Source organism: Pogoniulus pusillus, chromosome 6 (assembly GCF_015220805.1).
Source record: "Pogoniulus pusillus isolate bPogPus1 chromosome 6, bPogPus1.pri, whole genome shotgun sequence".
Classification (NCBI taxonomy): Eukaryota; Metazoa; Chordata; class Aves; order Piciformes; family Lybiidae; genus Pogoniulus; species Pogoniulus pusillus.
The window spans coordinates 41,712,277-41,726,349 of record NC_087269.1 but is presented as its reverse complement, the minus strand read 5'-3'; the positions used below and the strand labels follow the sequence as shown (position 1 = coordinate 41,726,349).

Sequence of the window (14,073 nt, the reverse complement as noted above, 5' to 3'; positions counted from 1 at the left end):
TACTTTTGTTGCCAACAGTGACTCCAGTCAATATCCTGACGACTCACAGTGACTGTAATGAGTGAGCAGCTGTGTTCCTTCAGCAGCAATTCACAGGTGTCCTTTCCCCTTGCTTGGCATTTTTCTCATCCAGGAATCACAGGGTTTCCTACTGCAGAAGCAAATCCATACCAATGCATAAATGATAGGTAATTCACACCAGAGTTCTGTGAAATATGAGTTGTTGCAGCTTTTAGTCACAGCACTCAAGGGACCTTGCACTATTATTTGAGTCCCTTCAGCAAACTATCTCTTTCTGACCAGTTTGATACTGGTCCTGTTTTATCACCTTGCTAGAAGCAGGAGTTTTGTTTTGGAGGGATGCTTGTGATAGTGGCGGTGGGAAGGAGAACTAGGATTATTCCACATGGCAAATAGCTTAAAAGTATGGGTTATGATGGTCACAGGAGCAAGGTACAGTTGCTATTTTAAAGCTTTAGTTTGACTGTTTTAATTCCCCCATACACCCAAGGACAAGCTAATGGAAAACACAAGGTTTTAGGCCATTATAGTGCTTAAAATTCTTGAAGTGTAGTGTTTGAAGAGAGGAAGAAACCAACATATGACACTGTGGATCATAAAAGAAGTCCATGTAGAAACTGTTTTGCTAAATAACAGTTTTTTTAGTTACTCATTACCTTTTTTACTTCTAGTAATAAGAGGAAACTTAACATCTAGGATCAATATATCAAGATTTAAATGGTCATAGCTGTAGAGGCATCCTGAGTAAGGCGTTGTATTCCAATGGTTTCACACTTGGTTTGTATAAAAAGCATTTTGAGTTCAGACTTCACTGAGGCCAAAGTCCCAGGGTCTGAATGAAGCCTCCTGAACTCAAACCAAGCTTCAGAGGAGCCAGCTCTGCTTAATTCTGCTTTGTCTGGGAGTGACAATTTGATCTTGAACTACTCTATGCTATTAACGCATCACAGCACATTCCAGCTAGCAGGTTCTCTATTTAAGGAGGTTAGACTGGCTCTTAGGAAGAAGATCTTCAGTATGAGGATGGTGGGACTCTGGCATAGGCTGCCCAAGGAGGCTGCAGACGCCTCCTCCCTAGCAGTGTTCAAGGCTAGGTTGAATGAAGCCTTGAGCAGCTGAGTGTACTTGAGAGGTGTCCCTGTCCATGGCAGCAGGAGGGTTGGAGCAGACTATCTCTAAAGTCCCTTCCAACCTGAGCCATTCTATGATGATTCTATGATTTTCTATCTGAGATTCTAAAGCTGTTCTATGCACTAGGGGCTCCTATTCATGTACAATACAAATGCCAGGTCAATGTTATGTAGACAGCCCACCAACTTACTGGAATAGAAAGCAACTACAAAAGCATGGTCACACACATTTAAAGGGAGAATGGATAATTCCACAGCAACGAGTCCTCTGACATTGCACATTTTCCTCTGAGACAGAAATCAGTGTCCTCCTCCTCTTTCCTCATCAGAAATATTGCACATCCTTAGTTTCCTCAAGAAGTATTTTCCAAGACATTAACCAAAGGCCACAGGTGACACTGGAAATAGTCTCAGCTTCCTTGACAAATCTTTCACTTCAAACAGGCCCTGCACCAGGGCTGCATTACAGTATCAGAAAAGACTTCTCCCTGTGAAGCTGTTTGCAAAGTTGTTTTTTGGAGGGGAAAAAAAAAAAAGACTTCTTTAAGCTGCCCATTTGACCAAGGCACTTGGAACAAATAACCTTAGAGCTGTACTCTGGTGAAGACACTGTGTTGTTCTTGCTGTCAGAGCAGACAGGGAACACTTGAGGAGCAGAGGTTACATGCACACACTTCCAAATAGCTTATGCATCAACAAAATAACCAAGGTTCAGGACAGGTGCACATGAAAAGAACTCACTGGGAATTGCTTTAAGTACAAGCAAACCAAATCTGCTTATGATTTGCAGAGTGTGATGGAGCAACAGACTAATCTGAAGAGCCTTTTTTCCCCCCCACGTCTGCAGAACAAGCATTCAATAAGCAAAATTCACGTTACAGGAGTCATCTTTGGTAATATTGTACACTTGTGTCAATCTCTTGGTAAACATCAGTTCTGGACATTGAGAGTAGAATTCATCATAGCTACAAACTAATTTGAAAGTTGCCAGAGCATCCTGCAGCTGTACATCACCTTGCAAAAGAAAGAGTTCAGCTTAACAGTCCTGGAATTACTTCATAGAACATAGAATCAACCAGGTTGGAAGAGACCTCCAAGGTCATCCAGTCAACCAGACCATGGCACTAAGTGCCTCATCCAGGCTTTTCATGAACACCTCCAGGGACAGCAGCTCCACCACCTCCCTGGGCAGCCCATTCCAATGCCAATCACTCTCTCTGCCAACAACTCCCTCCTAACATCCAGCCTAGATCTCCCCTGGCACAAGTTGAAACTGTGTCCCCTTGTTCTGTTGCTGGTTGCCAGAACCTCCAAACAAGTTTGGAGTAGCATAACAAATGTTTAAATGCTTTGCCATGCAGCACTGCACTACTTTGTCTTCTCTACAGTTAAAGTGGGCTTATAGTCAGCATTAATATAAACTAACAGTAAAATAACTCCCAACACAATTCAAGGGAGTGGGATTGAAAGATAAGAACTTTGCTTTAAGGAGCATTTTCTAGCTTTGCTTTCTAACCCTGTGTTATTCAAACACAGGGAACAGCCATCATCATGTTAAAAAGATGCATCATTTAGAAAAGGAGTCTCAGCCTTTACCATATGCTTTTAAATTAAGACAGAAGAATAAAAAAGTGCTACATTAATCACACCCAGATGTAGCTACAACTTTGCACCCTCTGTTCTATGGCCCAGCCATGGGTTATTCCTTGCTTTTCCCACTTATCCTGAAGGAGTGGTTCCATGAGAGTCACAGTCTAAAAGCAGCACAGCTGCCCTACATCTACAGCTGTTCTCACTCCACTGCAGTGCTGGAACGAGCACAGCAGCTTGGGTATCTGAGGGAGTGCATCATTGTCCTGAATGGCCTCTTCTTCTCCGTTTTATCAGAAGGTGGCTCCTCGTTACTTTTCTCAGCCAGCTGGGCAGGCTCCGTCTGGAATTGCTCTATTTGAATCTCAAGATGTTTTTGAATTGCCAACCCAAGGACTTCTGGATCCACAGATGCCCCATACACTTCCCATGTCATTCCTTCGTCATCCCACCTCACTTCCCGTACTGGAGATTTGGGAGCTTCCAAGCCTTGCTCTAGGCTGACCTCTGGGAACACATGTGTGTGCCCCTCTGCTGCAGTTGCTGGGCTTGTTGCCACAGACTTGCATTCCATGGTTGGGAGAGTTTGCACCTCAGCATCTCTGCATTCAAGAGCTGGTTTCAGTCCTTTGGTTAAATCATTCATAGAGGTCATAGTCCACATATCCTTGGTTGTCGTTGCTATGTCTTGCTGGCTACTAAAGACAACACAGGCAGCCTTTGCTTCTGCAGGAACTCTCTCCTGCTGAGAACACTGATGAACATGTTGCAATTGTTCTCCAGGAGTGCTGCAGCACTTCAGGACCCTCTTGGCATCCAGGCCTGATTCACTGACTGAAGACACCAGCTTAGGATATGTCAGAATGTCTGAAGCAGAAAAGGCATGAAAATAGTCTGGTGTTGCCTGCTCTTTTCCTGACTCACTAACTGAGCACACCAACCGTGGAACAAGTTGGATAGATGGTATGGGCAAAGGATGGCAGTAGGCAGGGATGGTGGCATCTACCTTCAGGTAAGGCTCCTGCCTGGCATTACAGGGCCCTGCAGAACTGTTATGGACTGTCATCGCCATGGGGGAGTATGCAGAGTTTGGAATATTACCGTAAGTCAGACCACTGTGAATGATCCCAGTGGCTTGACTGAACACTGTTCTGCTTGAGAAATCATTTCCAGGCATGTGGGGTCCTAGAACAGCAGTATGAAATGTTCCAGGATTGGTGTAAACAGCAGTGTTTTGAGGAATACTACTGCTGTCCAAGCTAGTTGTAGGTACTTTTTGGTCTCCAGGTAGAACTGGGAAATGAGTCACAAGGTTTTGGTAATGAGATGGATTTTCATTTGTTTCTGACCCATGTCTCTGTGTTTGGATAGACATCCTAGCCCCTAGTGGGCCATGTCTGCAGCTGGGGATGCTCAAGCTGGAGTGAGTAGCACTGGTTTCTATATGAGTGACACAAGTCTGCTGCTTGCATCTGCAAGTTAGGTCTGAGTGGCTTCTCTGAAGGGCAGTTCCTGGTTCTTCCATGTTACACATGCTTTGCTGGCTAGCAGTGCAGGCTGAAGAAATATTCTCCACAGTACTGCTCTTTACACACATTTTTGTGTCTTCCACTTCCCAGGATGCTGTGGACTGTTCAGTGGTAAGAAAATGGTTTGTAGTCTTAGCTCTGCTCTGTGAATTGTCATTGGCTGACTGGTCACTTATGGTTTGGACCACTGACCCAAGTCCCATCATCTCAGGCTGTGAGAAGGACCATTCGGGACTTGCCACTTTGCTTGCATCACTCTTGCTCCTCAAGGCATGGCAGATGGTGCTACTATGGCTTTTCTTCAGGTCATGTTTGTTGCATTGCCTTTCTTCTAAACTTGATTGCTCAGGACAGGCCAGATTTGAGGAGCTCTTTGACAAGGGGTGACTGTTGACATTCAAGAGTCCATGACAAGTAGAACTTTGTGAGTGCTCATAAGAATGAGTGTGGAGTTGGTGGCTGTCAGCTGACATGGCAAAAAAGAGAGATCTGCAAGAAAGGGTGGAGAAGGAAAAAAGAAACAAATTAAGAAGGAAATAAAATGCATTGGAAACTACAGCAGTGGCTTTTGACATTCTACCTGGGCTTCTTGCTTTCACAGTTCTCAAATGTTTGGGGTTTAAAGCATTATACTGCAGTCTGTGCACTCAGAAAGCTCAGTTTCCATTTCAGTTTCCACAAAGGGTTCCTCCCTGAATTAGATTCAGGATTTACTGAAGTTCTTGGGGTTGTTTAGGGTTTTTGTTTGGTTGGTTTTGATGTTTTTAGGTTTTATTTGTGGGTTTGTTTTTTTCCAGAGGGATAAAACATTCTCTGTTTCAACTTTGTAACAATAACAACAACAACAACATCATCATTACAGGATGACTGGTTGTCTTAGAACAATCAAAAAAGACTTCAGGGCCTTGGGATAAGTGGTACAAGATTCAGGGGCACAAACCATCTGTCTTCTGCTGGTCCAACCGATGGCAGAGACATCAGACTAAGCAGCCACACAGTCTTTCAATACATGGCTCCGAGGGTGGTGTCACCACCATGAATTTGGGTTCTTTGACAGTGGCATGATCTGTACAGCACCAGGGCTGTTGACACCAAACGGGATGTACCTCTCTCAAAGGGGGAAGAAGGTCTTTGTGGAGGAGATTGCAGGGCTAGTTGACAGGGCTTTAAATGGGATGTGAAGGAGGGGGATAGAGTCATCAGATTTCCATGTGGCAAGCTGTAGGAGGACAGACCAGTGTGGGAGCAATGGGGGACTAGTTAGAGCTCTCAACCTGCTGCCTAGAAGCATGCTGGGGGCAAAATAACGCAGTGGAAGTCTTGCAGAAATGAGCCAGATCCACTTCAGGTAGTAGCTGCCAACAGGAAAACATCACATGGTAGTGATGACATGAGGGATGGAGATAGGTTGATAGCTACAGAGGTGCCTGAGCATGGACAGGTTGGATCTGAGCCTAGGGCTGAAGGACAGACTGAGAAAAGAGTGCCCAAAGAACAGGGTAAGGGAAAATCAGTCTCCGTAAGTCAGCTCCAATAAAGGCACAACTGAAATGCCTCTGCACTAACACAAGGAGCATGGGGACCAAAGAGGAAGAATTGCAAATCTGTGCAAGCCTACAGGGCTATGATGTCATTGGCATCACTGAGACATGGAGGGATGGAGCTCAGGATTGGAGCCTGGGGATAGATGGGCATAGACTCTCCAGGAGGGACAGGCAGGGGAGAAGGGGAGGAGGTGTTGCCCTCTACAGCAATGATAAACTCGAGTCCATGGAGCTCCACCTGGGGATGTGCAATGCAAAACCAGAGAGCTTATGGGTAAAGGTTGAAGGGAAGGCAGGGGAAGGTGATATCATAGTAGGAGACTGCTCCAGACCTCCTGATCAGAAAGGTGAAGCAGATGAGACCCCTTACAAGCAAATAGGAGAAGCTTCATGCTTACAGGCTCTGGTCCTCATGGGGGACTTCAGCCACCCTGACATCTGTCAGAAGGACAACACAGCAGAAATCTAAGAGGTTTCTGGAATGTGTTGATGATAACTTCCTCCTCCAAGTGGTACACTGGACTTAGTCCTCACCAACAAGGAGGGGCTGGTGAGTGAAGTGAAGCTGAAAGGTAGCCTTGGCTGTAGTGACCATGAAATAGTAGAATTTAAGATCCTCAAGGAGGGTGCATAGCAAACTCACTGCTCTGGACTTCAGAAGAGCAGATTTCAACCTCTCCAAGGATCTCCTTGGTAGGGTGCCATGGAAGAACACTGTGGAAGAAAGAGGGGCCCAGGAAAACTGGTCAGAGTTCAAGGATCACCTCCTCCAGGCCCAGGAGCAATGCATCCCAAAAAAGAGGAAGGCAGGCAAGAATGCCAGGAGGCCTGCATGGATGAATAGAGAGCTCCTGGACACACTTAGATGCAAGAAGAAAGCTCACAGAGAGTGGAAGCAAGGACAGGGAACCTGGGGTGAATACAAAGAAATTGTTTGTGCAACCAGAGCTCAGGTTAGGAAAGGTAAAGCACAGTTGGAGTTAAATCTGGCAAGGGACAGCAAGGGGAACAAGAAGAACTTCTACAAGTATATTAGTGAGAAAAAGAATGCTAAAGAGAATGTGGGACCCTTCTAGAAAGGAAATGGAGAGCTGCTGACAAAGGATACAGGTAAGGCTGAGGTGCTCAATGACTTCTTTGCCTCAGTTGTCAATGGCAAGAACTCCAACCACAATGTCCAAGTCCCAGAGGGCAAAAGTAAGGACTGGAAGAAGACCATGTTCATGAGCACCTAAGGAATCTGAACGTGCAAAAATCCATGGGGCCTGATGAGATCTACTCAAAGGTCCTGAGGGAACTGGCAGATGAAGTTGCTAAACCACTGCCCCTCATATTTGAAAGGTGACTTCAATGCCTTCTCCACCCCCACAAGCTTCTTTGGATTTAATTTCACAAGATGATCACTAATAGTGAAAGTATTGCAGTTCTTTGCTCTAAGTTCAGCCAGTCACCTCTACTCTTAGAAAGCAGCTCTTTCTGTTGATTACCAAAGTGTCCTAAGTGATGTTAACATTTATGTTAGCACTTATACATCTAAGAGAAGATGCAACTGAAGATTTTTTTTCAATCTAACCAGGTTTAGTGATCTATTTTTGTTGCTTGAAACAGATCATAGAATCATAGAATCAACCAGGTTGGAAGAGACCTCCAAGATCATCCAGTCCAACCTAGCACCCAGCCCTAACCAATCAACTAGACCATGGCACTAAGTGCCTCATCCAGGCTTTGCTTGAAGACCACCAGGGATTGAATACACATAAACCTTTGGTGTCAGTTGGCAACAGTTGTACAACAAAGTTATGTTGATATGCTCCTATATCTATCTACACACACATATATAAATACATCCCTGTCCTAGAAGAGCCCATTTTGCTGAACAGAAAAATCTAAAGCATGTATTTGTTGATTTAAGCTCAAGTTCTACTGCATCTACTTTAGCTCTGCCTAGTAGTGGGATTCCTATCAGAAACTTTCACAATTCCACAAAAGCTTCACAAAAGCCTTCACAACACAGTGAACTGTATCATCAAAACAAAAACAAACATGTGGAGCAAGAAAAGTGGACAAAAGCACTCTGTGAATGTAATAGGGACATTCACTCATAACACCAAGAGGCTGCTGGTTGCAAGGGCTCACATTCATAGAATCATAGAATCAACCAGGTTGGAAGAGACCTCCAAGATCATCCAGTCCAACCTAGCACCCAGCCCTAGCCAGTCAACTAGACCATGGCACTAAGTGCCTCAGCCAGGCTTTGCTTGAACACCTCCAGGGATGGTGACTCCACCACCTCCCTGGGCAGCCCATTCCAATGCCAATCACTCTCTCTGCCAACAACTTCCTCCTAACATCCAGCCTAGACTTCCCCCTGGCACAACTTGAGGCTGTGTCCCCTTGTTCTGTTGCTGCTTGCCTGGGAGAAGAGACCAACCCCCGCCTGGCTGCAACTTCCCTTCAGGTAGTTGTAAACAGCAATGAGGTCCCCCCTGAGCCTCCTCTTCTCCAGGCTAAACACCCCCAGCTCCCTCAGCCTCTCCTCATAGGGTTTGTGTTCCAGCCTATTCAAGCCTATCAGTGAGAAGCTTTTAACATGTGATTCCTTCTAGTAAGGTATTTATGGATACAGAGAGCCATCTACCAAAATAAAGAGTACACCTTTTGTTCCATCCACCAACCAAGAGCTCTGCTGCTGGGCCAGGCAGCTATCAGTGCAAACACCTGTGATTTCATTTTCATTGTTAACTTCAGCAAGTTCAGGTTGCCATTTTCTCATGGCTGTTTCCACAATGAAATAAAATTGAACAAGACAATTAAAAAGGAAATCATGTTTTCAACCAGGTCTTTGAGAAGCTTCTCACTGTGGGCTGTGTAATAGGGGCTTGCCACTGGCAACAGCATCCTCTAGCAGTGAAGTTTGCTCAGATTTGGACTGTATGCAGACAAAAAGCAATTTCCCATCCTTCACATGGACTGATCATAGGATGTTAGGTGTTGAACGGGACCCAAAGAGATCATTGAGTCCAACCCCCCTGCTGCAGCAGGACAATACTATCTAACACAGATCACAGAAGAACACATCCAGACAGGTTCTGAAAGTCTCCAGAGAAGGAAACTCCAGGACCTCCCTGGGGAGCCTGTTCAGTTAGAATTAAACTCACTACAGACTTCCCTTGAACCAAGCCTGCTCTGTATACCAAACTGCCTCTCTGGCTTATGGGACTCCACAGGCTGGTGGCATCTGTAGGCAACACAAACCCATCAGCTTATGGGACTCCACAGGCTGGTGGCATTTATAGGCAACACAAACCCATCAGCTTATGGGACTCCACAGGCTGGTGGCATTTATAGGCAACACAAACCCATCAGCTTATGGGACTCCACAGGCTGGTGGCATCTATAGGCAACACAAACCCATCAGCTTATGGGACTCCACAGGCTGGTGGCATCTGTAGGCAACACAAACCCATCAGCTTATGGGACTCCACAGGCTGGTGGCATCTGTAGGCAACACAAACCCATCAGCTTATGGGACTCCACAGGCTGGTGGCATCTGTAGACAACACAAACCCATCAGCTTATGGGACTCCACAGGCTGGTGGCATTTATAGGCAACACAAACCCATCTTTTCCTTCAGGAGTGGAATTTCAGATTCCTGGATCGTAGGGACTGCTGAGTGCAGCTGCAGTCACAAGTGCCCATTCCTTGCTGGATTGGCCATTAAGGTATTTCTGTGTGTTTTTCCAAAGCCCTCATACGATCTCAATTAACACTGAGAAAAGAAGCAGGAACTTGAGAAGTGACAGTTTAGAAACACTTCTCTCCTCCAGCATACCTTCTGTCCTGCAGCCACTTACACATGTGGGCGTAGCCTGCCAGGTTGAGTTCAAAGGAGTCAATAGGATTAAACAGCAGAGCATAGCTGTCTGCAAGGTGCAGATCTTCCATTTAATCCGTTTAAAAGATAACACCTGCAAAGGCTCTCACACACACCAGGATTGAACAACATTTACTAATGAAAATCTCCAGGCACAAAGTGTGAGTTCTCAGTTGAAAGGAAGCTTCAAACATATCCCTTTAGAGATGACACAAGGCTGTGCAAACTACATCAACTTGCTGACTTTGATCATTTTTTTGCTTAAACTAGATTAGCTCTCTCAAGATCAAATCATCAGTCCAGCCACACCAACCACTAGCATCGTGATAAGGAGGAAACAGAAGACCACTACCCTCTGCAGAAGCACAAACCCACTAGTGGCACAAACCCAGAGCAAACCTGTACATGTGGTGCCCTTCTTCTCTGCCTTTCTTCATGCCCTTTGGAAAGGACATGTAACCCCACACTCACCTCCCCAGACTCTACATTTCACAGTATCACCAAGGTTGGAAGAGACCTCATAGATCATCAAGTCCAACCCTTTACCACAGAGCTCAAGGTTGCACACAAGCAACGGTGCCAGTGGTTCCCCGGGGTACACAAGAATTCCTACCTGTACATAGACATCCCTGCAGAGGGGGGACAGCAGTGTGTGCACATGCACTATAGGTGCTGTCCTTCTGCCATCAGCTGGTGCAGACTGCATCCAACTGCAGAACTCTGAGAAGGGACACAGTCTCAAGTTGTGCTGGGGGAGGTCTAGGCTGGATGTTAGGAGGAAGTTGTTGGCAGAGAGAGTGATTGGCATTGGAATGGGCTGCCCAGGGAGGTGGTGGAGTCACCATCCCTGGAGGTGTTGAAGCAAAGCCTGGATGAGGCACTTAGTGCCATGGTCTAGATGACTGACTGGGGCTGGGTGCTCGGTTGGGCTGGATGATCTTGGAGATCTCTTCCAACCTGGTTGATTCTATGATTCTATGAAAGGCAACGCCAACACACGTACCAGGAAGGTGCCGGGGCAAATGGTACTGAGAATGGTGTGATAACTGTCCAAAACCTCCCTAATTCAAAAGATGGAGCTCCTCTAGCTTTACAGTCATGCAATGCCATTGCATTTTGCAAACCAGCTAACTCAGGAATGGATTATCCACGTGAAACATGGCTATCAACACAGCTGACTTAATGGGGACGTATGGACCTGGAACAACTTTTTAATGCACGCTGGGTGCAGATGACTGCTTCGGTTAACTCTGCCTTTTAAAAAGCAATATTCAGAAGTATAGGGAAAGTATTTTACTCAAATACATATAGTGTAGATTCTGCATTGATTTAAGAGATTGTTGTTTGGAACAATCAAAGAAAACCTGCCCCTGAATACAAGGAAGCAAGCGGGAACGCCGAGGCAGATACTCTGCTATGAACATACAGAAAATGGTTAGACAAGGAGAGAAAGGATTAGGATAGAAATGGAATTAACATCCACTATTTTTGGCTGAGCTTCAGATAGCTTATGAGGGGATCGAGGCTACTTTCACTAATTCCACTGAACTACTTTAAAGCAACAAATGTGCATTTTGTTATGACTTATGATTAAAGTTGTGACCTATTTAATACACTTGTAAATGTAGTCCTGGGCTGTTAAATACCATGTGTGTTAGCCATTGAAAGAGATTCACTGGAAAATTAGCTATGATTTAAAAAAATAATAACATTTTTGTATTGCATGAATGAATTTTAAATTACAGTTTTGACAACAAGTAGATAAAAAGTGGAATAATTCCATGCCATCATTTCTGTATACAGAGCAAGCTTTCATGTAGTGTAATACCACCACGTGCTGTTTCAGTATGATGATATTTAGCTCCTGCACTGTGTATTTGCTAGGGATTGCTTTCTTTCCTGCACTGGCAGTCTTTAAAAGAGTGATATAAGACATTAATGAACCAAAGAACAGTTTTCATGATGAGGGCAGCAGTCATAGAACAATCTGGGTTGGACGGGACTTCTGAAGGTCATCTAGTCCAACCCTGTTGCAGTCAGCAGCAACATCCTCAGCTAGACCATGGGATATTAACATAAGATGGTGTGTTAATTATAAAAGAAATCCAGTCATGAGTGGGCAGAGGCAAATGGGATGAGATTGAACAAAGCCAAGTGCAGGGTTCTGCACTTTGGCCACAACAACCCCAAGCAGCACTACAGGCTGGGGACTGAGTGGCTGAGAGCAGCCAGGAAGAAAGGGACCTGGGGGTGCAGGTAGAGAGTAGCTGAAGATGATCCAGCAGTGTGCCCAGGTGGCCAAGAGAGCCAATGGCATCCTGGCCTGCATCAGGAACAGTGTGGCCAGTAGGACAAGGGAGGTTATTCTGCCCCTGTACTCAGCACTGGTCAGGCCACACCTTGAGTGCTGTGTCCATTTCTGGGCTCCTCCATTCAGGAGAGATGTTGAGGTGCTGGAAGGTGTCCAGAGAAGGGCAACAAAGCTGGTGAGGGGCCTGGAACACAAACCCTATGAGGAGAGGCTGAGGGAGCTGGGGGTGTGCAGCCTGGAGAAGAGGAGGCTCAGGGGGGACCTCATTGCTGTCTACAACTACCTGAAGGGAGATTGTAGCTAAGTGGGGGTTGGTCTCTTCTGCCAGGCAAGCAGCAACAGAACAAGGGGACACAGTCTCAAGTTGTGGTGGGGGATGTTAGGAGGAAGTTGTTGGCAGAGAGAGTGATTGGCATTGGAATGGGCTGCCCAGGGAGGTGGTGGAGTCACTGTCCCTGGAGGTGTTCAAGCAAAGCCTGGCTGAGGCACTTAGTGCCATGGTCTGGTTGACTGGCTAGGGCTGGGTGCTAGGTTGGACTGGATGATCTTGGAGGTCTCTTCCAACCTGGTTGATTCTATGATTCTATGCTTGCATTTCTTCCAACAGGCAAAGAAAGAAACTACAAAGTGCCATGAAAGTAACAGAACTGCTGGATCCTTTGTCTTGGGAAAGGCAACTCTCTGTCTCAAGCACAGATCTGTGCCATAACTCAGCAAGTAGCATGACTGTGCTCTTTGAGCAGTGCTGTGTTACTACAGCAAGGAAACATACCGTGGCACAGTATGGATTGCCTAACACATAGAACAATACAAGTGAGTTGCAGAATCTGGGAAGGGACAAAAGCAAAAATTGTTAGGTTGTTAGTTTTTTTTGTTTGGTTGGGGTTTCTTTTGGTGTTTTGGGTTTTATTTAGAACTGTAATGTTCAACACTCAAATCATAGAATGGCTTAGGCTGGAATGGTCCTTAGAGAGATCTTTAGAGAGATCTAATGGTCCTTAGAAATCATCTACTCCAACCTCTCTGTAGAAATCATCTACTCCAACCTCTCTGCCACAGGCAGGGACACCTCTCAATTAGATTCAACCACTCAAGATCTGACCTGGCCTTGAACACCCTCAGGGAGGAGACATCCACAATCTCCCTGGGCAGTTGTCTACCAATTTTCTGTGTATTCATAGCAGCACATCTGCCTCTGAGTTCCCACTTGCTTTCCTGTACTCAGGTGCAGGTTTTCTAAGATATTTCCAAACAACAATCTCTTAAATCAATGCAGAATCTCCAATATACCTATTTGAGTAAAATACTTTTCCTATACTTCTGAACATTACAACCTCACCACCCTCATACTGAAGACCTCCTTCTTAAGAACCGGTAAGACCTGTAATAGTCGCAGTCAGTTTCTTCATCCTACTTTGCTTTGCAGAAGAATTAGATGACTGAACCCCTAGCAACATTTCTGGATGATGATTTCAATTTCAGCACCAGGACCCTCCATGATGAGCACAAGCACTTCTCCAAAGGACTCACAGCAGATCTTTGCCCAGGACTCACTCTTTCATTTGCATTACTCTGCTGCCACTTCATAAGACAAGTGCAGAATTTCTGCAGCGGCACCGAACTCCAAGACAAACACATGTATGTTTTATACAAGAATCACAGGGTTAACCAGGTTGGAAAAGGCCTCCAGGATCATCAAGTCCAACCCATCACCCAACCCTTCTAATTAAATAAACCAGGGCACTAAGTGCCTCATCCAGCCTCCTTTTAAACACCTCCAGGGATGGTGACTCCACCACCTCCCTGTGCAGCCTGTTCCAATGCCAATCACTCTCTCTGGCAAGAGAGGTGTTCAAGAGAGTAGCTTGATTTCAATTAACTTAACACCTTGATTTGAATAGAAAGATGCTATATGTGGCTCTTAACTCTGTTTAAACTTACTGCCAACACCACGGTTCCAAGTTTGAAAAGGCAAGAGCCATTAAAATGAAGAGCTTTAATTACAACCCCAGGAGCAGCTGTCGCTTAGCCATAAACACCACTGGCACCTACCTGGGACAAGACAGGATACAG

The 14,073-nt window shown here is 45.5% G+C and overlaps 1 protein-coding gene across 3 annotated transcripts in view; it reads right to left on the bottom strand.

Moving 5' to 3' along the window:
* Window positions 1-2,346: 2,346 nt before the first annotated feature.
* The window catches only part of GPRIN2 (G protein regulated inducer of neurite outgrowth 2), a 41,027-nt gene continuing 29,300 nt past the window's right edge, over window positions 2,347-14,073 (bottom strand). For all 3 annotated transcript variants that reach the window (XM_064145375.1, XM_064145373.1, XM_064145374.1), the window contains one exon: window positions 2,347-4,759. In XM_064145375.1, coding sequence (XP_064001445.1) covers window positions 2,944-4,743 — 1,800 coding nt within the window. In that variant the 5' untranslated portion in view covers window positions 4,744-4,759 and the 3' untranslated portion in view covers window positions 2,347-2,943. The remainder of the gene's footprint in view (window positions 4,760-14,073) is intronic.